Here is a 25179-nt window from a genome sequence, read left to right as displayed (position 1 = left end):
CAGCTCACATTTTTAGCCCTTCTTTCCTTTAACCCTTTTTCTTTCTCTTTCTCTTCATCATCATCATCATGTCCACATTTCAAGTTTTTCAGCTCTCATGTTTCCATGGAAGTCACACAAAGATAGGAATGCATGGTTGGCAGCCCAGATAGCTTTTCAGTAAGACTCTTTTCTCAAGGGCACAAACAATAATAGCATTTCTCATTTAAAATGCCATCACATGATGACAGCAAAGCACCCCGAAGCAGAAAAAGGTCCTAACTGGAATTTCTTTTCACCATACCAGAACAAATCTGGAGATGGGTGACTGATAAGCACTTACAATTTCAAAATCTTACAAAATTCTCAGCTTGTTAATACTTGAAAACAAACCTAATGTTTTCTAAGTGAAAGTTCACATGTAGCAATTTCATCAACTTCTTTTCAGCGTCTATGAGCAAGTCAAAAATAACTGTGTAATGTGCTCCTTTGCACATGTGCAGGTACCAGCACTGGATCAGATTTAACCCCGTGTGTGTGTGTGAACAAGCCTCAAAACTCATTAATGGTACAGCGGACATTGTTAAATATCTTATTTATGGGGCTATGAGTTAATTTCTTAAGTAAATGTGGTGTCAGGACATTTAGGAGAATTTTTAATGTATGAAGAAAAAAAATACATGACTCACTTAGCAGTTAATTGTACTCACAGACCACCCTGAAGCCCCATCTCTGGTAATTTTAGCTTTTTATCTATTTCAGTTATGTCACAGTAATTAAGTGCCTCCATCTTACATATACAGTCTATGTAATACAAACAGATGACACTATTCTTTTATAAATGTGGTTTGGACAAACCATCATGTTTACGCCCAGTAAAGCACACCCAAAGCATTTAAGCCTTCATCCCCTCAGCCGCTGACTGGTGCACAGTTTGATTCCCAGATGCATTCATCAAGTCCAAAAACAGGAGCTAGCATGACAGACCGGGATGCAACTCAGCAGCCAAAACAAGTACAGAACAATATGTTATCAGTCAGCTTTCCCCCCCAGACTTTACTCACTCGCGCTCTCCTTTTCTACCCTCACCGCATTCCATGCAGGCGCACACACAAAGACAGAAAGAAACCCACAAGGCGTGCCGTCCCATTGTGCAATCCTGACATTATATTTCCCCATCCTGAGCTACTGACTTACTGCTCTGCTAGGAGAAAAGAGCAGCAATGAAGAAGAATTTGAACCAGAGAAAATCTGGCATGGGAACGAAAGGAAAGCTACTAGATCGTTTTCATTCCTGTTCCTCCAACTGAGGAACGCATAAAACATGCACAGCAGTACACACTAATGCTTCCTGGGGTTTTTTTTTAATCGCACTACCTGCGGAGCACGTCTTGGATTGTGCACGTTTAAGATAATGAAAAATAACCACACATATTTTATATTGTTTGTTTTTTTAGCCAAAAATCCCTCACCCAGAAAATATCCTTGACTGTACGCTTCATTTTCATAACCTGGTTACATCATTTTGAAGCTGAAAGTTTGCATTTTCAGGGACATGTTTGCTACATTTTACAGCATTTTGATTGAAATACTTGAAAATTGTACAAAGCACCTGTGCTTGTAAAATTCTAGCATTTATTAGCACGTTAAGGCTAATTGGCAACTATACGCACCCACACAGTCTAGGATGCACCTCAGTAACTGAGCTTGCTGACTCGGCTGATGACGCTACATTTGTTTTTAAATGTGGTCAAACCACATTTGGACACATTAAAAAGAAAACGAAGACAAATTCTCACTCAGTGCTTTAAGGACCAGCATGTCACATCATCGTGTCCATCTTTTACATACAGTCTGACGTCATCTCTGCTGCTTAAGAGATCATTGTTCATCTTCCTATTTTTGCCTGAATCATTAACAGAAGACTGGTGCCTAATGTTTCTATCCAGCGTAGACGAGCCTGGAAATAGAATAATATTTATCTAAATTCATTTTTTCAAATCTTTTAAGGCAAAGCTGAACGTTAGTTTGACATTTTGTTTACAACTACAGTGCAACATCAGCGTCATGTCAAACAGTTGTTTCTTTATGAGCCTCTGTTTTGCTTAGCGTGCAAATTATCTGAAAGCCTTCAGTCTTATGTAAATTCGCCTCGTGATTTTTCACAGTGTGCTGGAGATGTGAAAAAAATATTGCCGAGACGGGAAACACGATGCGCCATCTCTGATGAGGGAGTATTCTAAACAGATAGAAACCACCAGGAAGATCAAAAGCTTGACTCATTATTTCAATCAGCAACATGAGGAAGTAAAACTCCACCGGGGAAACTGCAGATGACACACAAGTCGCTTGGAGGCTGAATAATCCTCAACTACTGCAGACTTAACAACCTGATGTCTACAATGGACATTTCTGTCACCGTGGGAACAACAACAACAGAAAATCTTGCTATGGAGTCACATGTGTTTCCACCAACAGCTTTACAACAGTGTCTCCTGTTACCAGCAGAATTAGTCCCATACTTCACTGTTCTTACAGTACAGATGTACCATCATTTCATTAATTTTATGTTCTACACTTTTAACAACGTAGAACACATAAATCGTTCTTTTAGTTAAGCTGATGTAAACGTAATCAGACGTACTTAAATAATCACATGCCTGCATGTACAGTAAACTACGAGGGCCATGATCCCCTCCATCCTCCTGCCACGAAAGATCCCATTGTAACATGGTTTCAATGAAAAAAGTGCACGTTCATGATGCAGCAGAAAAAGCATCTGTATGTTCACTGAAAACAGATTCAAATTCAGTCAGACAAATGAAAGAGCTGTTTTCAATATACACTGCCTTCTTGTCGCTCTGTATATTCATCATGAAATGTGCACAGAAGTGTTTCCACAACAGTGTTTTCAGCATTTTATCCTGAATTTGTTCTCTGTTACCAGTGTTTCTCCTACAATGAGTCCAGCCTGCTCCACTCTGTGTAGAAAGAAGGACTCGTTTAAAATACAGCCGGGCTTGTTGGACTGCCTCTCAACTCAAGGTTTCACCATCTCATTTAGCTTCCAAACGCTTATCCCAACCTCAAATATAACCCTAAAATGAAGCGTTAAGCCTCAAACAGGTGTTTGAATGGATGTGGAAAAACGAGAGCTGGACAAAAAGTTGTCAGTTTTACAATATGTAATCTCTCTCACGGTCTAAGACTTAAACTGGCTCTCACAAAGATGACTGAACAAGTTTCTATTTAATTTCACGGAGGAATGATTCTCAAGAAAGCTGCAACACACTCCCTGTGCTGCACAGCCACAAACACAAGTCCGCGCACACACACTCGCTCTCACAAACACAATATATCTTTTTAGCTGTCTGCTTTTCAAAATAGCCTCTTTGCGACTGCCTGTGTGAGTCATTCAGGAAAAATCTGTAAATTATAGCTGTAACAAAATGTCCTGGATTAAACTCTCTCCAAACAGACTGTGCAATGAGCTGCTTCTAAAATAGAGTTGATATTTGTCTCTGACAAGCCGTCTTTTTAAAAATCAGGAATCGGCCCAAACACAATATCACACATCATGAAGACCCTGCAGAGCCTCATCCTGGACCAGTTCACCTGCCGACCCTGAGTTGGAGTTGACTGAGGTCTTCATCCCCCCCTTCCTCTTCAGCCTCTACATTGCAGACTTCAGCTACATCTTCAGCAGTCTCCTGAACTCTGCAGCAGTGTTACGTATCAGAAGACAAGGAGCACGGGGCTGTGGTGGGTAACTGTAATACATAGTACAACCAGAACAGTCTTCAGCTGTTTGTGGACATTAAGAGAATTACAGCTCTATTGGCACCGTTTCCATGTGCAGACACCGGAGGCTTACAAGTACTCTGTGTTCATCCTGATGCAGAGAATGGCACAGGAACTCATTCCTGCCAGGAGCCATCAAACGTTACAACTACCCACTATGACATCTGGACTGTTTAGACTCGCCATATCTTGTGTTTATTGTCTGTAGTATCATTAAACTTTGGAGTATTTATTTTAACTTACTGTACCTTGAATGTGGCCCTTTTTAAACGTATTTTCATATATGTTGCTTACATTTTTCTAGCTTCATATTTTACATCATATTGATATTTTCATTTATCCCTCCACCTCACCCACACACCGTGATTAATAAAGTATTCTGATTCTGACTGATTTCACAGCGTGGATTTCTTTGGGATTTCCCCGGTTCACGTCGAGAAACAAATAACAAAACTGAACAATCGATATTGACTTCGGTTACCGGTAAACCTGTGTGGCTTCTGTTTTCTGAGCATCAGTATGAGTGCAGATTTTCCGGAAGTCCCGGGTGATCAACAGGTTCAGTAAAACTCAAACCAGGACAGCTGACACAAACCTCACATTTATTCCTATTTTCTGGAGTATGATGTCATCATTGGGCGAAGCGGGTGTCGCGCACCGCTCTGCTGCCGCGTGATTGGCTGATTCTAATGTGGTTTCTAACAAAGCGCTCACTCGGTGTACATGCATGCTTTCGTCACGAGTTATGAGGACGCTCTCACTCTGTGCCTCTCTGGCGCCCCCTGCTACCACTTAGTACATATGACATAAATAGAACCCCACAGCCTTCCACTGAAGTCATTCACAAGCACAGCACATCCACGCCATCCACTGGCTGACACACTGAATGGAAACTGTCAGCATGGGTCACGGAGTTCATGCACTGATTGAACTCTCTGCCTGCTCCCTGTTAGAAACTATAAGAAGCAGAATAAATGCATTTCATCTTCCAGCTGAAACACATTCAGCTCTCCGTCCTACCTTCGTCTTCTTCTGCCTTTTCTTCTGCAGCGCTTTAAAACGCGTCTCCTGTCTCTGCGCTCACGGGTGACCTTTCCAAATGTCGCCAGTCCCAGTTAATCGCGATATCATCCGCTGGGACGCGTTTCCTTTGAACAAATCGGAGAGCCGCGGAGCTCCGAGTCGAGTCGACCCGGGCCAGCAGCCACCTGCAGATCCACACACTTGATTATGCTGCCAATCTCCGCTAATTACAATGCAGCCTGCAGGCGCCACCTGGCGACCATGATTAACGCTTCGGTAGTGACAGTATTTTTAGCTGGTGAGGGCTTCAATCGAGCGAGGAATGTTTGGAGAAAATAAACCACATGTGTGTATGGGGTGACTAATACTGGGGGTACGGAACAGGGGTGTGTCCAGAGGGCCGGCATGAGGGGTGGCACAGCCCCCTCATGGTGCCCCCCACTAAGGTAACTAGAGCAGAGTAGTGCTGAGAGCATGGCTACTCTGTTTCTGTATATTATGCTGCTATCCTCCTCTAATCCAATATATTTTGGATGAATTCCTTGCACTGTGTACTCCCTGCCATGTATTTTAATGATTTTAAACTATGATTCTGCTAATACATGGTGCTGGGTTATTGTAGACAAAGCTACCGAGCGTTGTATGTGATTAAAACAGTCAAGCTGCAACAACAAAGTGATATACATGGTTTTATTTTAAGTACTTTAAGTACATTTTGAAATGATGTGTATGCTAGTATTTAAATGAGGACATGACTTTTACTCGAGTCACGTTTCTTGTTCCTGGAATAGCCCATGCAAACATCGCTCCCAGAGCACGGATGGCTTTTTTCTTCTCCTCCTGCTGAACAGCTGATGATAGCACCACTGAGTTCAGGTTTTAAAGATTAATGAGAGTCTGCAGGATGTTGTGCTTTATGTTTGTGTTTAAGTGCTGCCTTAATTTCTGAATTCATCTCCAACAGTGACACAAGCAAAATAGAAAGTGCTTGTACTGTAGTTATGCTGTGATATGAGAGTGATGTAAACTCAATTTACTGCAAGAGGCCAGATGGTTGGAGTGCCAGTGAAAAAACAAGTTAACCCAGTGGTTTTCAAATAAACGTACACTTTAAAGTAATCACTTTGCTGCTGTGTATCTGAACATGTTACTTTTTTGTGTCGTTCACATTTTTACTGTCAGGCATCATATTAGGCCTGTTTAGACCCAAAAAGCCAAGATTACGTTGCTGTAAGTTTAAAGTAAAATATTAGATGGCAAAACAAATCTTTAATACCTCAAAATCTCTTTTTTTTTTCAAAACTTGAAATGGCCCCGATTCTTTTTCCACACAGGATCCCACTGAAGCTTGTTTTGGACTGAAGCTGATGCTCAGGTAAAATTACTTCACATCACACTTCATACACCTGTTACTACAGCGGTTAGCAATACACTTTTAATGAATTAAATAACTGTGGTTTTCATTTCACTTGGGACCCCCGGAGAGCCCTCAGGGACCCCCCAGCTCCATGGACCCCACTTTGCTAGTGATTGATACACTGACCTGTGCCGGGCTTTCCATGAATTGATAATTTAATTAAAGTGGCATCCAGGGAGCATCATACAAGCCTTCCTCAAGGCGACTATAGCAGCACGACTGCCATCATCAAGCTGTACAGATGGCCCAGTTGAATGTTGCAGTCAGTTTAATTCCCTGCGATCCCAAACTTGTTCTAAATACAAACAAAAAAACACAAATTAAAAACAACTCGAGTGTACTGCCGAAAGATATTCTACAGAGCTCTTGGTGGGTTTGCTTATCATTATGTAACGGCTGAGCATGAATTTTACATGACCTATGTTACTGAGCTGTAAATGGTTTGTTTACATCTGTAACGTTCATAAATGATGGAATAGGACTCTGGGTCACTCGAACGCATCGTGACACTGTGATGTAGACTCCTCTGGTCTTAATGCTGTACCTTATGGGTGGCATATTAGTTATATTAATTCAAATAAATTATTTATAAATAATATAGTTGAATCCAGAAAGCACTGAAAATCATTTTTATTAATAAAATATTCAACAATTTCCAGTTTAAAAGTACTTGTTAGGTTAAATGGAAGTATTAAATGGAAGAGTTACGACACTTTTATTAATAAGATTAACAAGAATTCAGGTGGGGGGGGGGCAAAAGGTGGGGTGCATCCTGGGCAGGTCATCAGTCCATCGCAGACAAAACACACACCTGCGCGTCCACGTTAGACTCATCAGCAAACCTGCAAAGCACGTCTTTGGACTGAGGAAGGAAACTCCTGCAGCAACAAGGCGGACATGCAAACTGTACACAGAAAGGCCCCACCCAACCGGGAGGTTCACACTGGGACAGACGAGATGACAGCGTTAACCACACCATAATCAGACTGCTCCATAATTAAATACGTCCAAAATAAGATCATTAAAAAACTGCTCAACAGGAGATCATAAAAAAAACTGCCACATATCAAACATCCATAAATGTCTTCTGTTCAAGTTCAAGTTTTTCTTTGATTAATGACAAAGGCTTGATCACCTCTGTTAACTATCAAAGATCCGTAAGAAAAACCAGCAGTTAAGAAGATGGAAGCCAGTGAGTTACTTTGTATGATCCTTTATTTTCTTGTACTGTGCCACTCATGCAGTCACTCGTCTCATCCTGTGTTGCAGCTTCCTTCATGCTTCCTCTAAGCTCATTTTCTTCTGATTGGCTGCCACTCTCAAAAAAATAAAGCAAACATCAGGTGATTTGGGCTTCTGTGCTCACCGCCTGAGCTACCTGCCTGACGGGGGTATTCACTCTCTGAGACCTGAAATGAAAGAATGGAGAAAATATCTGAAAGTGAGTGTGTAGAGCAGTCTGAGCTTTGGGCTCACAGGGATGATTTATCCTCACATTTAACTATTCTTCATATCTATTACTGTAGATATGAAACATGGCTTACATACCTTGCAATATGAAGGCAACCATTGTCATAATTTGGTGTTATATAAATAAAACTGAATATGAGCATCCTCCTTATATCAGTATCTATGCGACAGAAAATAAGGAAATGCATAATAGATCCCTTTACAATTCATAGACTTTTCATTTTACCCTTGAATAAATGTTAAAGTGCATTCAAGCTTCAACTTGAGAGCCATCCGACGTGAGACATTTTATTTGTATCAAGCCATCATCATTTTTAATGAAATTTGACCCAGTTTGTGACTCTGCCCTTCTGCAGATTAAAAAGTACAATCTTTCATTGTGAACAGTAAAAGCAATATCCAAATCACCCAGCTGTCTGCAATACATTCAATAAAATGAGACATTAATGCCAAGAATCACAAGAAGGCCAAGCAGGGCTCCTGAGTTCAAAGCGCTCTGTGAGATCACTGCCATACGGGAAGCGAGCGGTGAGGTGAGCCTTACTCATCACTAGGCGTGTCACTAGCTGTACAGCATCAATATGATTAGACACACAGACGGGGGGAGGGGAGAGGCAAGAGGGAAGGGGGTGGAAATAGGGGAAAGTGAGGCAGAGAGATGACCTAATACCCGTAAAAAGAAATGAAGTCATACTAACCTGACTCATATTCCCAGCTGACACCAGCTCTCCCAATCACAGCATCCCCAGTGTGTTCGTTGACAGAGGTGTGTATGTGTGTGCCGGTCAACAGCTTCATTATGCATGTAAGCTTTTCACAGCAGGTGAGATGACTGTACAATACTTTTGTGATTGATTTGCACTTTTGTGATTGCAGATAGAAATAAAGTCTGCTGTGTACACGGGAAGGCTGAAACACTCGTTGGGTTCTGGACAATTTGTTGGACAAAACAAACACTTTTAGTGAAGCTGTGGAAGGCTAAATGATTAACTGGTAATAAAAATAACTGACATATGAATCAATAATAATTTTGTTGGCTACTTGTGTGTCACACTGCTCACTGAATAAATCCCAGAGCACTGCAAAAAATAAAAAGTAGCACAAAAGAACAAATAAAAACTTCCATTTTAACTTGATCCAATTTAAATGAGACTGATTTCAAGTTCAAGTCCTGAGCAGCAACCACACAATTTTACAGCTAAATTACCACAAACGTCCAAAGATGCATCACAGACTCATTTTTTAAGTGGGAGGGTCATAATATTATTTTATTCTAAATAAATTAAAAAAACTAAATAAACCAATATTTATGAACACAAAGCTACTTTTTGTAGTTACCCTCTACAAAATGTTCTATTTCTCACCACCAGGTGGCAGCGTGTTAGTAGCAGGTGCCTTCAGAAGTCTGTCTGCGTGCTGCTGTTTAATTGTTGACGTTTCCTTTGAGCTGCCCCAATTTCATCAACATGCTTTTTCTTTTCCCAGGTGTTAAAAAAAATAATGTGCTCTTTATGACTGTTTGTGTTTAAAAAAAAAGTCTAAACTGACTCACTGCGCCATCTTTTGGTACAAAGTGGTGTTGCAGCAGTAACGCAGATATTTCTGAGGTCGCAGCTGTCGCCTCTGTAAATCGGTTTAGTCAATTTTGAAAGGTTTTAAACTATTTCTCTATAAGGGAATTTTACAGTAATTATCTTCAAAGAACTCAAGCCTCCTCAGAGTTGTTTTGGTTGTCTTGGTTTGTTTGGATTTATTGGACACCAGTATTTCAATGCTACACGTACAGACCTGCTGCAGCATTGCCTGCTCTCAAAAAAAACACACAAATTAGCAGACGCGTAAAGAAAACTTACAAAAAAAGAATAAAGCAGGGAAGAGTAGCCTCTACATTTAGCATGTTATTTATTCAGCTGATCGTCTTCAGGGCTCTCGTTGGCTTATGAACACAAGATGTGGTATCATTTCCATGAGGTCTTACATCATCCCAGAGTGCCCGTTCACTGTGGCATCAGCACGTGGTGCTTAGCCAACATGTCCCTTTGTGCTCGCAGAAGCCTCATTCAAGTGACAGCGGGGCACCAGAAAAGTCTTGAAAAGGACATCTGGCCGTGGAAGTCAAAGGGATGTCCTTTAGGGATTCTCGGACATGTCTTTACAGCCTTTTAAGCTCGTCCTCCGAGAGAGACAGATACTGTCCATAGGTGAAAGCAATATTTGCATGAGCTCTTGGACAAAGAGATGGGTGTGCAGCACACAAAACCACAGCATCTCCCCAAACATGCCAGTCAGCCTTTCATTAAGCACAGGGAGGAAAAAAGGAAAAAGGAGAAACAGCACTACTGTGACGAACAGATGGTCAAAATCACTGAGTTTTTTATGTGCAAGTAACATGACCTCAGCACTCTGGGTTTCACAAGTATCCTGTAGCAAATGCACACACACACACGCAAGCACAAAAGGACAAATGACAATTGTAGCCTACAGCTGAAAGATGTGAATGAAATCTCGACCTGCTGCGGTCCATTCAGAGCCAGAGAAGATTTCGTTTAGGGTCATAAAGATTATGTGATACAACAGCATCACCAGTGGGCAACACCCAGACTCACACATTCAGGCAGAGATGGGTGTGTGGATGTTGGGGGGGGGGGGGGGGGGGGGGAAACACTATCCCAGATCCATGCTTTTTATTGATTGGGGCTCTGGACTCCCAGCAGACCCCTTTTAATGGAGCCAGACGACCTCCTGGACGCTCATTGAAAGGCTGGTCCTCGTGTGGGTGCTTTTCTCCATCACAGCCTCGTTCTCACCCAATCCTCAGCGTTCTCCAAAGGGTGGGGATTGGGAGCAGACCCCCTGGGCCTACACTGTGGTCCTTCATAGATCACGCCATCATGCTCTCCTCCTCCTGCTGGTGCTGTTTTTTTGTTGTTTTTTCCCCTTTTCTCTAACCACGTCGTTGGCTGGAGTGGGGGATGTTTTAATCCTGGCCTCATACCAGGAGTTGTCCTGTGAGTTCTCATCTGCAACACGTCCTTAGGGAACAAACCCCTTCCTGATTGGCACCCAGAGAGCGCGTCTAGACTATGATTACACATGTAAATACACCTGCCGTATCAGTGTGACAGAGTCTTATCACGACACCGATATTGTTTCTATTCTCAGACCTGTTGTTTGGATATTTGTGATTATATTATTGCTCTGTTCTACGTGTTATTAAAAGGCAGAAGGCATTCTCACTAGAGATGCAAAAATATTCATGCTGAAGAGTCACATGCCATGCTCAGCCTGTCACTTAAGACTGTTTATTTCATTACAGCTGCAGCCCAGTTGCAGTCTGGGAAAACACCATGAACGATGGAGAATAAGAAAACAGTACATTAATGGTTGGGGTTAAATGCAGAATAATCTCCACAGTGGGAAAACTATTAGACACATCAACAGACTTCACTGGAATTTTACCCATCAGCTGTTTCTTGTATTTTCAAGTGCTGAACCTGAACTTGCCATGAACCCACAGGCCAAAGATCTGAATTACAAATAAATTATTGTGGAGTGGAAATAAAGCAGAAGAGCAAACATCCCCATAGTTCGCTTTGTCATTCAGGTAGCCTTACGCAACACATCCTCACTGTACAGCCCATATATGCACAGATGGTAAGGACAGCCTGAGTTAGACTGACACTCTGAGGAAGCTGAAAACATGGACATCAGTTGCTGCTCAGCACTGTACCGCGATTCAGACACCAACAACTGACACAACTTAAACAGCAACGTAGAACTTTGCAATAAAATAATTATAAATCTAAACGGGTTCCCACTCATCTCATTGGCTTGTTTACTGTGGATATCTGTAAAAAAAAAAATCTGCTTTCAGCCTCAATCGAATTAACTGAAGTTGCAGGTACTTTGCTGAACCTTGAGTGAAACATGAAACCTTCACAAAGGAGGGAGGAAACCGATCACGTGGGCTGTGATTTCAGTTTCAGGATAATGATTTGATTTCCTATCGCTGCAGTTGGGATCTTTGTGCTGCGCCGAGCTACAAGCGAGCCGTCGGCGTGGCTTCAGTCGAGGACATCTTGGGGAGTCGGCGCGGTTCTTTGTTCGCGGCGGCTCCGTGCTTTAAAAACAACACAAGGGGAAATGCTGTTCTCATGTTCCCCCCACTGCATAGGGTCTGCAACGCCTGTCTGACAACTCCCTCTCCTCACCCCCCAACAGACGCCCCCCCCCCCACCCCCCCGCGCCTCCTATATAGCCTACATAACATCCTCATGCGCAACGGCGCCGGAGACAACAGCGCGGTGACCTGCCGCAAAGCACGGCTACACCGAGGTGGGCGGAACCCCTCCCCCCCAAAAAAGAAAAGAAAAATGCCACCAACTCCTTAAATTCATCTCAGATGCCGCCGCTTTTTTCTAAAACCTCCTCATCATAAAGTTGACATCATCCGTTGAGCGCCATGTGCGCACTGTGCCCGCACCTTTTAATACGCAACTGTTTACATCCCGGCTGCCCGTCCTTACATAAGTGGCCAAACAAAAATGCGGCTCTCGGGCTACACTGCGGCTCCGGAGCCGTACCTTTCCGCTCATGTGATTGCAGTGCGGGGTTGTGAGGCAATGAGGAGCCGAGTCTCTTTCTTTCTGCTTTCTGCGTGGAACGCGAGCTGCCACATGTTCGTGAACCTGAGACTGAATGGTACAACGGGAGGGCGGCTCGTTTTGTCTCGGCGAGGAGGGGAAGCTGTGTAAACCAGACTGGGTGGAGCAAAGCATCGCCCAGCCCCATCTGTGTGCAGACGGCCTTGTGTCCCGTTTGCCCGGAGCTCGGAGAGAGACTACTGTACCGAGAGTCTGGCGGATAGAGAGAGAGGGGGCCGGTCTATGGGAGGGGCTAGCGCAAAGGGGGGAATCGAGAGGAGGAGGGGGCGAGGAGGAGGAGGCGGCACGGGTGCTGTTTCTCCAGTCTCTTTCCCCTGTCTTTGTCTCACACACTCTTTTGTTAGCCATGCCTAGCCTGCTGGTTCTAGCAGGGATCATGGAGAAAAATGGGGGCTACGGCAGGGATCTGGCCGGCTCCGGCTTCGGAAGCGAGGGTCTCCTTGTGCCGCCCGACGAGGAGGAAGACGACTCCCGTGCCCTCAGGGTCGCGCTGGGCCAGCTGTCTCTGCTGGGGCTCGGGGAAGGCGAGGACGGCGGCGGAGCCCCAACAACAGGAGTACAGGACCGGAGCAACAATAACAACAACCACCACAACCACACGAACAGCGTCGGCGGCGGGGACACGGCGATTCTGCAAGGCAAGAGCAAGTTGTGCGCCCTGTACGAGAGCTCCTCAAGTGAGACGAAAGGACGAGGCTGCAACATAACAGAATGCGTCCCAGTGCCCAGCTCTGAACATGTGGCCGAGATAGTGGGGAGACAAGGTAAACCGCTGGCTCGCGGGTCATTTTCCCTCCAAACTTGAGCTTTTATCAGACAGCAGTGCATGCGCCCCGCCGTGCGTCCCCGTGTGCTTTGTTGTTTGTTCTCCAACTGTTACCTGGTGTTATTTGACAAAGAAAAGGGAGTGGTGTGTCTGTGTGTGTGTGTGTGTGCGTGTGTGTGTGTGTTTTTTCCCTACTCCCCCGAGACATCAGCCAGCCTCCCACTTTTCCTGCTTATATTGTTACAAGTTCTCGTGCACTCATGATTAGAGTCGGAAACGAGGCGTTTCGCAGCTTTAGCCTCGTTTTTCTGGACTAAATTTGCACGAGAGGGAGAGAGCAGGAGAGAGACCCGTTCCCTCCCGGGCGAATTATTCTACATCCACGCCATCAATGTCAGCGCACAGACACACACTGGAGCAGGGAGAGCACTTGCTTCCTTTGTCGTCTGAGACGCGCCAGACTGTTCAAAAAGGCAACGTGCGCCTGGTGTACACAAGAATGTCTCTCGGCGCGAGCCGATGGCCAGGAAAATCAGCGAAATTACACATCTGGCCTCAAAAATCGAGTGGATGTTTTCCCCCCTCTTCCTTTCTAAATTTATTCTGCTCGTTGTTTATGTTGCGCACTGCCCCAGTGACACAATTGGACAATAGAGCGAAGCGTGGTCACCGTTTTTGTTTTTTGGGTTTTCTTTTTCCTCAGATGAGGGAGTTGGAAAGTTCAATTCCAGACACGTTGCAGGTTTTTTTTCTTACAGTTGGAGGTTTTTTCTTGAACAAAGAGCTGAAGTTGAATGACAGCAGCTGTCAAACAAAGGTGTGAGTCGGGGGATGAGGGGAGGGGCGCATTAACACAGTGTTGCTGCTTGGCACACGGGATCGTCTTAAAGGGGTGACTCAGCGAGAAGTTGCACCCGAAGGTGGGAATCCTTCTTTGTTTTTTGGAGGGGGAAAAAGCAGAATATTGATATTGTTTGTGGTTATTTGCAGTTGTGCGGTTGTTTGGTTGCATACATGCTTTTTTCATTGTGTAGTTGCAAACAAGCCTGAACTTAAGTTTAAAAAACAAAGGAAAAAAAGGAGGGACCCTGGTGTTCATATGGAGCACTCATTGGTAACTGCTGTGATGAACCCATGGGTGAGAGGGGCAGGGAGAAACAAGGAGTGGGGGGGGGGGGGGGGGGGGGTACGGCGTCTGAAAGCTGAATGGGAGTCACGCCTTGGAGCTCAACACAAGGGACTCCTCATGAGCCCCACTTCACTGCACACTCTCAATGCCACATGGTTGTCTGTCAGGATAGGGGAGAAATCAGGGGGTTGGATGGAGAGAGGAGCACAATGACTGCAGGGTGGGTGAGGTCCCATCAGCAAATCCCGATTTATCTGCCAACAAAAACAAACAGGAGTTGTGATAGCTCCTTTCACTGACACTCCCCTTTCTTGCTTCGCTGCTGTAGTAACGTGGCTTTAGTGTGTGCTGCTGAGCCCCCCCACATCTCCCATGTCGGCTCCCATTCTTTACCCTGAAGTGTAAGTTTTGAATTTTAATGGGCTAACCGAAGACAGACAGAGGGTGGATCCAGTGTGCACAAGTGCAGCAAGAGGGCCCTTTAGCCTAGACCAGGAAGAAGTGCTGATTTGGGGTGGGGGGAATTTGAGATGAGCTGCTTTTGATCTGGGCCCTTCGTTAGCTGGCACTACATACACACCCCCTTCCGCTCAGAGCCCGTCTGGTGAATCTGGCAAACGAAGCATCCTGTCTTGGAGAAAGGGGTGGGTATGATTGTTTTCTCCTGTCAGAGGCGCAGGCATTGATTCTCCACCTTACGCTGGAGCTCGTCAGATCACGGGTGGCTTTGTTTTGAATCACACTTCACTGCTAATGCAGCTGAAAATTACGTTTCTTCACAGCGACCTTAATTTCTGGGTGTGATTAATTGGCTTTTGCCTTCTTTGTTTACATACGTTTCTTTCATCGAGACATCAATTTCAGCTAATTAAAATTTAAAATCTAGTTTGAGAGAAAGAATTGTTCTTTGAGCCTTTCGTGCCAGGAGCAGGTCTGTTAGGCCAACGCCGGGCAATGACCGCAGAGTGCATGTTCAAATTTGGGGCATGAGGAATGTTATCACCACCCTTCTGCGTGTACCAGCGGTTCCTGGGAAGCCAGTGCCCCTGAACAAAGTGGGTCAGTGTAGTAGCATTAGGGAGATACTCTGCTTCACCTTCAGGTGTCTTTAAACCTTTTGATACCTGCTGCTGTGCTATTCAGCTGGTTATGACACGCTGCGAGCTCTGAAGCACCTGGACTCTGTTACAGTGAGATCAGGGCGTTTTTTCTTTTTTAAATATGATGTTGTCCAGAGAGCCACAGTGACACAAGGAAAGCACATTTAATGTGTCAATAAAGGAAGAAATCTTAATGAGGAAGCTGGCAGAGTTTGAATACAAACCTGTGTGAGGTTAATGAGGTGTAATCCAAACAGAACTGCTGTGTCTTCTCTTACCATTGTCTTCTTGACCTCAGGTGTTCCTGGCAATCCTCCTAAATAATTACTGATTTATTATATGCCTGTATCCTCCTCTGTCCCATTACATTGTCAGGTGATTCGTCCTGAAATGACATTAACCTGCACTCTTTCACATTAAGAGTCTGCCTTAAAAGCATTTAACAGAGTAAACTATTCCACGCTGATCAGAAACAGGACCAATGCAGAGCAATAAGTGGCCCAAAAATGAAGCATATGTGGGTTGTCTGTATTGTCTGGAAACAAGTTCAAGGAGAGGTCAGAAAGTAATTGCTCACCAGTACAGTGAAAACACATGGCATCTGCCACAGCCGTGTCCACGCTGGCCGGTGCCTGCACCATGCGTCTTAGTAAGTTTTGTTGTAGTGCAAATAAAATGGCCCTCTCAATAAAGACACTAATGATTACACCCTTGAACTCTCATAAATCCTGGTAATTACTCAGCTTTTGCTTTGGCCTCCAAGACATTAGGTTAAAGTGGTCATAAGCAGCTCAAACATCAGAATTTTCACTGGACATAGCAGAGACGAGCATTTCTTTCAGCTCAGGCTGATCAAGTGTGTTCCTGGTTGTAACCCTTTTAACTTGATTTGTGTCCCCGAATTGAGCCGGCGTGTCTTTACTCATTTTAAAATGTATGTTGGTGTCTCTGCAGGTTGCAAGATCAAAGCCTTGCGGGCCAAGACCAACACCTACATCAAAACCCCCGTCAGAGGAGAGGAACCTGTGTTCTTAATCACTGGCCGCAAGGAGGACGTTGCTCTGGCCCGTCGTGAAATCATCTCTGCTGCAGAGCACTTCTCCATGCTGCGGGCGTCCCGCAACAAGCTGGGAGTGTCTTTTAGCGGCTCCCCGCCCACACCTTTGCCAGGTCAGACCACCATTCAGGTGAGAGTGCCATACCGTGTTGTCGGGCTGGTGGTGGGGCCTAAAGGCTCCACCATAAAACGCATCCAGCAGCAGACCTGCACTTACATTGTCACTCCGAGTCGAGACCGCGACCCGGTCTTTGAGATCACAGGCTCCCCGAGTAACGCCGAGCGGGCCCGCGAGGAGATCGAAGCACATATCGCCTTTCGAACGGGAGGCCTGCACGACCACAACAACGAGAATGACTGTCTGGGCCCGAATGGTGGAAGCAGCCCGGCGGGCAGCAGCGGTGGTCTGGAGAGCCGGCTACAGCAGGTGTGGGGGCTGCAGGGGGGCCAGCGCAAGCCACTCACCAGCAGCTACCGCCAAAACTTCTCAGATGCCATGGTTGGAGGAGGGGGAGGAGGTAGCGAGGGAGGGGGGATCTACAACAAAGGCAACTTCTCCAGCTCTGGAGAGAAGCCCTGCTCTTATTTTGGATCTGACGGTACCCAGAGCTGGGGTGACCCCGACTACCCCAAACAGGTGGCCTTCTACGCCCAGCAGCGCTCCAAAAGCTTCGGAGGCCTCCCGCTGCCCCTAACCAGACTCTCCCCTGGCTTACCCGAGTCCTGTGGAGGCGGAACCACCAACAACTCTTCAGTCACCAGCATTGTGCCCATATCCGGCTCACCTCACGCCCAGGCCCGCCGCGCCCACAGCGAGCCCACCTCAGCCGGCGAAGGCTTTCCAGGCCGTCTGCCAGTGCCGGACTCGCCGCCGGCCACTGTGCGGGACTGCATGACCTGCTTTGAGAGCAAAGTGACGGCTGCCTTGGTGCCCTGTGGTCACAACCTCTTCTGCATGGAGTGTGCCATCCGAATCTGTGAGCTCAACCACCCGGAGTGCCCAGTGTGCCACACCCAGGTCACACAGGCCATCCGGATATTCTCTTAAGGAACCATGTCAGTTTTTATCATTAGTTTTGTCAGTGTTTGTTCAATAATTATTTACTGTTATTATGATTATTATTATAATACACATTTTGGTTTTTCAGAAAATTTAAAAACAATCAAGCAGATATTTTAGAAGGCACTGCTTGCTTTACTAAAAAGTATAAGAAATATTTTTAAGTTTTTCTTTTATATATATATATGCATATATATTTTATAAAAGTTTTGTTTATAAGAGAAGTATAGTACCTTGCATTTTCAGTTTTTTGACTGCTGCTGTTTTTCATTCATGAATCACAGTGAAGGCAGAGGTAGACAGTAATGTGAACATTTTATTATTCAAATTTTTTATTTTACCGTGAAGTGGGTTTATATTGAAGGAGGAAGATGATTGTTGAGGTACCCAGTCTGCACCCGACTAACCCAGAAACTCACTGTTGTTATTAGAAGGAAAAAAAAAAAGATTTCTCATTGCACCTTACAATCATCTTGGTCTAAAATAGGATTGTCAATCATACCTTGAAATTTCTGGAGCAGATGTGAAGGTGAATTCAGCCTCGAACTGTGATTGTGATTTGATATAATTGGTCCAAAATATTTTGGCAAAAATGAAAATGTGAATAGATTGGTTCTAGTCAAAAGAAACAAAAAGCAGACTTTTATTTTAGAGTCTTAGAAACCAGATAATCCTAAAAAAAAGGGATAGCTCGTTACATGATTTATTTATACTAATTGGTGGAATTTTATCGGCGTCATTAATCACAGAGATGGATGAAGGCTGTACAAAGTATCAGTAAAAGTCTCTTTCCAGTAGCCATTGATTAAACTTTGGCCACTGCAGTTTGTTGAAAAGATTCAGTAATGCTTGCTCCTCGTGGCACTTGAAAAGCATGTGGTTCCTTGGTTGGCTTAAAGCACTGATTTAATTTGTGAGGCGGAAAGCCTTGGAATTCATCCAGTTGGCTGCTTCTCGATAGCCGTCTCCCCGATGGACTTGTCTCAAAGCCACCTTAACCGCGCTTTGTTTTGTGGTGGTCATTTGGCCGAACAATGTAGGACAAAACACGAGCTCCAGTCAACGAGCGTTTCACTGTAAATAAGGAAGAGAATTAGCATGTGGACAGAAGCCGAGTAAAAATTGTAAAAGTGTTCCCTTAATCAGCAGCACATTAAAATAGTTGACACTGTAAAATACAGAGTCCCGAGTCAGTAATCCCCACTCTTCGTGCCCTCCGCTAACAGCATTATGTGCGAGCTCTGAGGGGCCTGCTGTCTCCCCTGTAATTAGCAAAGCTGTACAGGAGCAGGTGTTTCATGACACACTGTGGCTGTGACCCCGAGTTCGAGGCCTCGCCTAGCCCCCTTTTCTTTCTCCCTTTTCTTTGGGAGTGGCTTTCATGTCTCCCCCTTCTTACAGTTCGATCGCTTCCTTTCGAAGGCGTCTCTCTGAGCGAGGTGTATTGTCTGGGCCCGGTAACAGCGTGGGCTGCAGAAAGCTCGGACACGGCCTGGATCCACTCATTCATAATTAGGCAAATGGGCTGGTCCAGGTGCGGACCGTGTGGCAGGGTCCCGCGGCAAGCCCCTTACCACCCCACCCCGATGTTAGCCAGCACAGAGGGGGCTGGACGGTCCGCGTGCAGCTGGGTGAAGAGGGCCCCCCGTCTTCCACTCCCCCTTGCCCATTCCGCCCCCCTTTTCCTCTCCGTTTCTGCTGCTCCGAGCCATCCCCAGTGAGGAAAAGGGGGGACTCTTTTGTCCCAAAACACACACACACACACAAAATTTGAATGCTGAATCTGGCAGCGCCTGTGAAATAAGGGGAGGCTAAGGAGAGAAATAAAAAAAAAAAATCTACAGTTATCGGGAGACACGACAGTAACACGTTTTTACTGTTGATGTGACACAATTTGAAAATGTTCACCTGCAAAACACAGATTTTACCCCCCACCCTTGCCTTCATTATCCAGCTGCAGCTCCCTGAATTTTGGATGGGGTCCTGTTTGTGTGACGGCACCAGTCCAAATCGAAATTTCCACAAAGCTCCCCCGCCCCCTTTACCTCTGGGCTCCCTCCCCATGTCAGCTCGCTACTGTATGGGACATCCTGCAACTGCCCCTTCACTATGGACACCGAGATTTCAGCCCCCCTCCCCCCCTCACTTGTGTTAAGCTTCCAGAATGAAATCAGACAATTGTAATTGACAGAAAAGCAGAGGAAACGCCCCATTTAACTAGCACTCATGCTGAATCAAATTACACACCCTCTGCGTCTGCCTTAGCCCCAGCCTGGGGATTTCGGAGGGCTAGAGGAGAGCGGATGGGGGGTAGGGATTAAAGCTGTTGAATGATGGGGGTGGAGGGGTTTCATTTTGGTTGGAGAAGGAGAGAAGTAGGCTCCAAAAAACACGAGACCCTGCAGATCGTGCTGTTTTATTGATCGTTCGACTCTTTCAGCGAGCTGTTGTCACATGTGCGCCATGCGTGGTGACGACGGTGATTCAGCAGGCCTCTCTCAGATCGCACCGGAGAACAATTAAAACTCGGCTTCCGTCTCAAATAAAAAGAAAAACCCGATTAAAAATATCAAATTGTGTCTTCAGGCCACAGAAGGCCTTTCCTTTAAAAACAAACAAAGAACAACACACAAGGCAGACCACTCGCATGAGGTGTGGACTGCAGGGAAAGCACTGTACTCGGGGGAAACCCTGAAATCTGTCAGACGTAGGAACAAAGAATAGTTAGGATTTTATGGATGGACAAGTTGCACAGTGGTTTGGCCTAAGCTTTCAACGTCACATTCAAAGCAGTATGACACTGTTCTTTGAACTTCGTATTCTGTTTTTTAAAAATGTTTTATTTTCTGCCTTAATATTTTTTATGAAATATTGCCATTACTTTGGCGTACAAGGTAGCAACTTTGGCCTTTGATTAGGGGTGTAATAATTCTGAGAGTGCGATACAAACGAGTATCGCGTCGCAGCTCCATCTTCCCATACTGTGATGCCCACGTGGAGCTGATAACGCCTAGTTTCGTTTTTTGTGATCCAATGGTCTCTAGCAAAAAGAAAAAAACCCATCCCCCTCCCCCCGTTTTTTGGCATCTGCCCTCGAACCGAACCGTGATTTTGGAGAATTGTTACACCCCTACATTTGATACTACTGCTACTCCCTAAAACAACCTTTAAAGTACTTATTTTTGGAGAAAAAAATAAGAATGTGAATCAAACTGCTTGGGTGGGGGATTAAAGGGATTCAGGAAATTAGGCTTTTTAAACACATTACATCAAATACAGAGTAAAGCACCTTATTACAAAACACACGCATCTGATTAATACCAAACCGACCGCTGATGGTGAAATATATTTCATAGAATCTGAAAGACATGCACATAAGGATTCCCTATCATTTTTGTTCATTGTGTTATGGTGGTTCTTGTTATTCTTAATACTACAGTAGTACTTAGTGGCAATTTGGGAGACCTCTCATCCATTCAGTCAATGCTGTTGACTTTTGTTTCGAGTTTTGCACTGGTTTAATGAAGAGAGGGCTTATTGGAGATTCTCCCAGTTTAGACGCTGTACAACTTAATGAGTACTTTTAAATGGGAAGGCGCTCTGAGCATCTATGTAAATACAGTATGTGTATCAGTTACAAACATCCAGACAAAAGCCTGCTTCGAGTGAGCTTTGGATTATTTTTTACAAAGTGTCGATGTTTTAGCGTAAGGAATTCAAAACGTTTGAGTTTAGGGAGAGTAAATCTTTTATATATGCGTCCCATCATCCCATTTACTATAATAGTATATTAGATAGATCCATACATACGTGTAAGAATATTATTTAAACTTAGTATTTCATCCAAATATATAGATGAAAAGTTAACCAGACACTACGTTATTATGAAGTCGCTGATGTATAAATCCAATCTCCAATAAAAACTCAAATGAATAGTATGTGTATTAAGCTAACCCCTAATGAAGAAAGAAATCTGTATGTATATTAGGACGAAAAGCAATAATAGGACTATACTGGGACAATAAACAAGAGGAGCCGGCTCAGTTCTTTAAAAAAAATAAAATAAAATTAGGATAATAACAGTATATTCTGTCTTATATTTGCTTCAATCTCCTTATAGATTAATGTCAGTGTAGAAACACAGGCGTGATGAATTGGTGACAGCTTCGGAATAAGTAATTGCTCTTGTTGTGTTCATCATCAGGGTCATTTGTTATTTGGATAATCAATCAATCCTCAGAAGCACTGAAAACTGTAGATTCTGCAACGTGGAGGAAATCTCACTGTGTGTAAAAATGACAAAAGCGTCCGGAGCACGAACAGCACGAGGTCTGACCTGTTAGTGAAAGAGCAGCAGCTGCTGGCTGAACTTGGGACAGGCTCGTGTGTGAGGGCTTTGGTCGCAAACAGAGCGAATGAACAAACGGCAGTGAGACGGGACACGCTGTCTACACGTTTTGATTTTTTACACTTGATGCTCTTTTTTAAAGTCTATACGGGGCAGGCGTAGAACTCACAGCATATCCTGAGATGACTTTTGTTTACATTGTAATAAGTTCTGGCTCTGTTTGTTTTGCACCACCCGCTTTTCATTTGCATTATTTTTGAAAGGAAAAAAAAAAAAAAAAAAAAAAAAGAGGGTCAGACATAGCCAAAGAACAAAAATACAAGGAGAGCTAACTTATCATTTAACTTATTTTAGAATAAGAGTTTACTAAATGAAGAATAATCTCTAGTTAGTTTACCCAAAAGCCCAATTAATCGATATCGGTGAAAACGAAGGCATATCGTGTTTCAGTGTCGTTGGATTAATACTACAGAGACACCACTAAGAGACTTACTTCTCCCCAAAGAGAGCAGCTTAAAGCACATCCTGGCACTTCCTCAGTCTTTTGTGTAGTTTTTCTATGAGTTTGGTTGTTGGGAAGAGGAAAAAAAAAACCAATTCAGGGATTTTCTTAATCTTTCTGAAAAAAACTAAACAAAACTTTGCCAATCTTGTGACAAAAAGGTAAAAAAGAAAATTCAAGTAGATGGAAAGAATCGTGCGGACACTGACAAACCAGCAGAAATTCACAGCGTACGGGATTACGCGTTAGTTCAGAGAGCCATTCGCCGTATCCTAAAGTTTAACTGCATGCTAGTAAAAATATAGTACAATAGGTAAGATTTATCAGAAAGGAAAAGATAAAGGATTCATCAGCCTGATACCTGGAGTGTATAAAAAGCTTTAAGACCTTAAAGTGAGCATTGGTTTAAAGTCGTATATTTACCGTGTAGTTTAACTAAGTGATACATAGTTTAATTATGATTCTTAAGATTATGCTAAAGTGTAAGTTTCATTTGTCCAGCTCACCCAGTATGAAAGACATTTTAGCCAAGCGGAGGTACAGAGGGGTGGGGGCGACTCCCGTGAGATTTGATTCATTAAGTTCTTGTTAGTATTATTTACAATATTGTATTAAGCTTACTATTATAGTAATGGTAGAAACTGTTGATGTTTTTCTTCTCTTGATATAAAAAGGTCTTTATGCATTTATGTAGAATCCCTTTTAAGGAGTGATAGGAAATCCTTATTTTCAATGGATGCACTTAAACAGTTGTACCAACCTGTCTAAATCACACATTGAGCAAGCAATGCATTTGAATGTAAACGAAAAAAAACAACAAAAAAAAGGAACAAAAAAACCTTAATGCACTCCTTATCTCTTAGTCAGTTTTGCAAGTGAGCTTTAAGTTTGTTTGTTTTTTGGACAGAATTTGCAACAGCTTTTTTTCAACGTAGACTATATTTGAGTTCTTCCACATACATTTATAGAAAGTAACTTAAAATGAATAAAAAAAACATATTACAGTTTCTCAAATCTATTTTGCTAACATGGGTTATTATTTCATAGAAAGCAGAGGAAAAAAGTCAGTATCTGGATGTTATTTATGAAAAGTAAAAAAAAAAATAAAAAATGAAGCAACATATTTATGAGTAACCTCAAGACATTTTGTTTTTTAATTAAAATTACAAGAAGTTAATATATTTCTAAACACAGGGAAGTCAGTTTCTACTAATAAGTAAAAATGAGAAAAGATGTTTAGAAGTTTTATTTATGAAAGTTACGGGAATGCGTTTCGTCCGTTTACTTCGTGGTGAATGACGTGAATGGAGCGAGAGTTCTCCGTAGCTTAAATTTTAACTTCAGACATGCACTATTTCAACACCAGTGCATTCACAATGGAATAATTACAGAAAATAATATAATATTTTTTAGAATTTGGAGATATTTTAGTCACAGAGCATCAATTTTGTGCCTCAATTCTATATTTTTCCTGCATCAGCATTCTTTGTGTGGTGCTGCTTGCTGTAACCCCCTTCTCCCCTCTTCAACTAACCCCATGTTACTGACTGAAACACATTACTCATTTCCTCTGTAATCTAAACTTGCTTTTACTTATCAAACGTTTAAAAAAAAAAAGAAAAAAAAAAAAACACGTTACAACTGCAGCGCTTGGGATGAATGAGCAGCTGTGACCCTCTCGCCAATAGGGCCACACACAACTTGTACACACTTTCATTCATACTTTTTCTACATCTGCTACTCAGACAGTTTGAGATCAACGACGAAGGAGCAAAGCTTTCTCTTATGGGTTAACTAGGTGAAGTTCAAGTGGCAGCATCTAGGAGGGGACAACAGTGCACTGTGTAGTAGATCTATGTAACTAGATGCACACATACACACACACACACACACACACACACACACACACACACAAACAACAGATTCATTACCGTGCTAGTTTGCATGTATGTTGTATGGTCACTTAGATGGGAGAAATGGTGCAGGCCTGACTAACACTTGGGCCATTTCTCCTCTGTAGATTTTCATAGTTGGAGCCTCTTTGGAAAGTGGAAAGTTGACTTGAGTTTGGAGCCAGACAAAGTCCATTTCAGTCCCCACGTCAACGTTCCGGGTTCCCCGTTTAGTGATGAAAGATTGCTTGTGACACGCAGGAATTAACTCAAAGTTCTTGGTTTGTAAAAGACACGATACAGTTTTAAAAACTTGGCAAAAATGATGCACGTTTTCTGCTGCATGTAGAGGTCGGGGACTGAAGTGGCGCTCGCTGGTGAAACTTGCAACCGTTTCCAGAGAGGCCGATGCAGTCTGACAGTTTGTCTTTGGTAGCGTTTCCAATTTTTCCAGCACAGTAGAAGTGTTTCATACCGGTCTAATAGTGGTTGTAGTGCATTAGTTTTTGGGCCAGCATCAGCTGGCAATAGTTTCTGGTTTCTCTGTGAACAGTGAAGGAGGGCTGCCACTGCGGCCCTCTGTGGCTGACCGTCAACTTTGATGGATGGGAAAAAAATAAATAAAAAATAATAATAAAGAAGTCTTTGAACTCTGTTACAGTGTGCCATGCCCTACAAGGCATGTGATATTGCAGGTTTATTTCTTATAGCACATGTTTTTTTGTGAATTACATTTTTTGGAGACATTTTTATTATTATAATTATTATTATTATTGTATCTGCGCCATGTTAGTTCTGGTTCTTTGTTATTTTTTCAAGATTCAAGATGTATTGTAAATGTTTCTAATAAAACAAAAATGAAATGACCTCCAATCGATACCAGTCGTTTTTTCCCCCCTTTGAAACGGGAGTTCTCAATTGTCACATTTTAATTTCAGCGATCAGAGGAACGTGTCATTCTAGAGCACTGT

At 43.5% G+C, this 25179-nt stretch overlaps 2 protein-coding genes across 2 annotated transcripts in view; one reads left to right on the top strand and one right to left on the bottom strand.

Moving 5' to 3' along the window:
* LOC146659917 (lamin-A-like) overlaps positions 1-4277 on the bottom strand; it is a 40096-nt gene extending 35819 nt beyond the window's left edge. Inside the window, exon 1 of the mRNA XM_085423886.1 lies at positions 4262-4277. The gene's annotated coding sequence lies outside the window, so the exon portion shown is untranslated. The remainder of the gene's footprint in view (positions 1-4261) is intronic.
* Positions 4278-12616: 8339 nt separating this feature from the next.
* On the top strand, positions 12617-19220 carry mex3a (mex-3 RNA binding family member A). The gene is made up of 2 exons (XM_085423883.1): positions 12617-13118; positions 16304-19220. Exons 1-2 carry the CDS (start codon positions 12701-12703, stop codon positions 17452-17454), a joined length of 1569 nt encoding a protein of 522 aa, XP_085280009.1. The 5' UTR covers positions 12617-12700; the 3' UTR covers positions 17455-19220.
* Positions 19221-25179: the final 5959 nt, after the last annotated feature.

The sequence above is a fragment of the Rhamphochromis longiceps genome, linkage group LG11, assembly GCF_057381845.1.
Source record: "Rhamphochromis longiceps isolate RC_006_pf linkage group LG11, R_longiceps_female_GT1.1, whole genome shotgun sequence".
In the NCBI taxonomy this organism is placed as follows: domain Eukaryota; kingdom Metazoa; phylum Chordata; class Actinopteri; order Cichliformes; family Cichlidae; genus Rhamphochromis; species Rhamphochromis longiceps.
The sequence above is the reverse complement of the archived record's forward strand: the minus strand, read 5'-3'. Positions and strand labels throughout refer to the sequence as shown.

Coding starts and splice junctions, on each gene's coding strand:
- mex3a (XM_085423883.1), top strand. CDS start 12,701: ATGCCTAGCCTGCTGGTTCTAGCAGGGATCATGGAGAAAAATGGGGGC. Junction 13,119..16,303: donor CGAGATAGTGGGGAGACAAG/GTAAACCGCTGG, acceptor GTGTCTCTGCAG/GTTGCAAGATCAAAGCCTTG.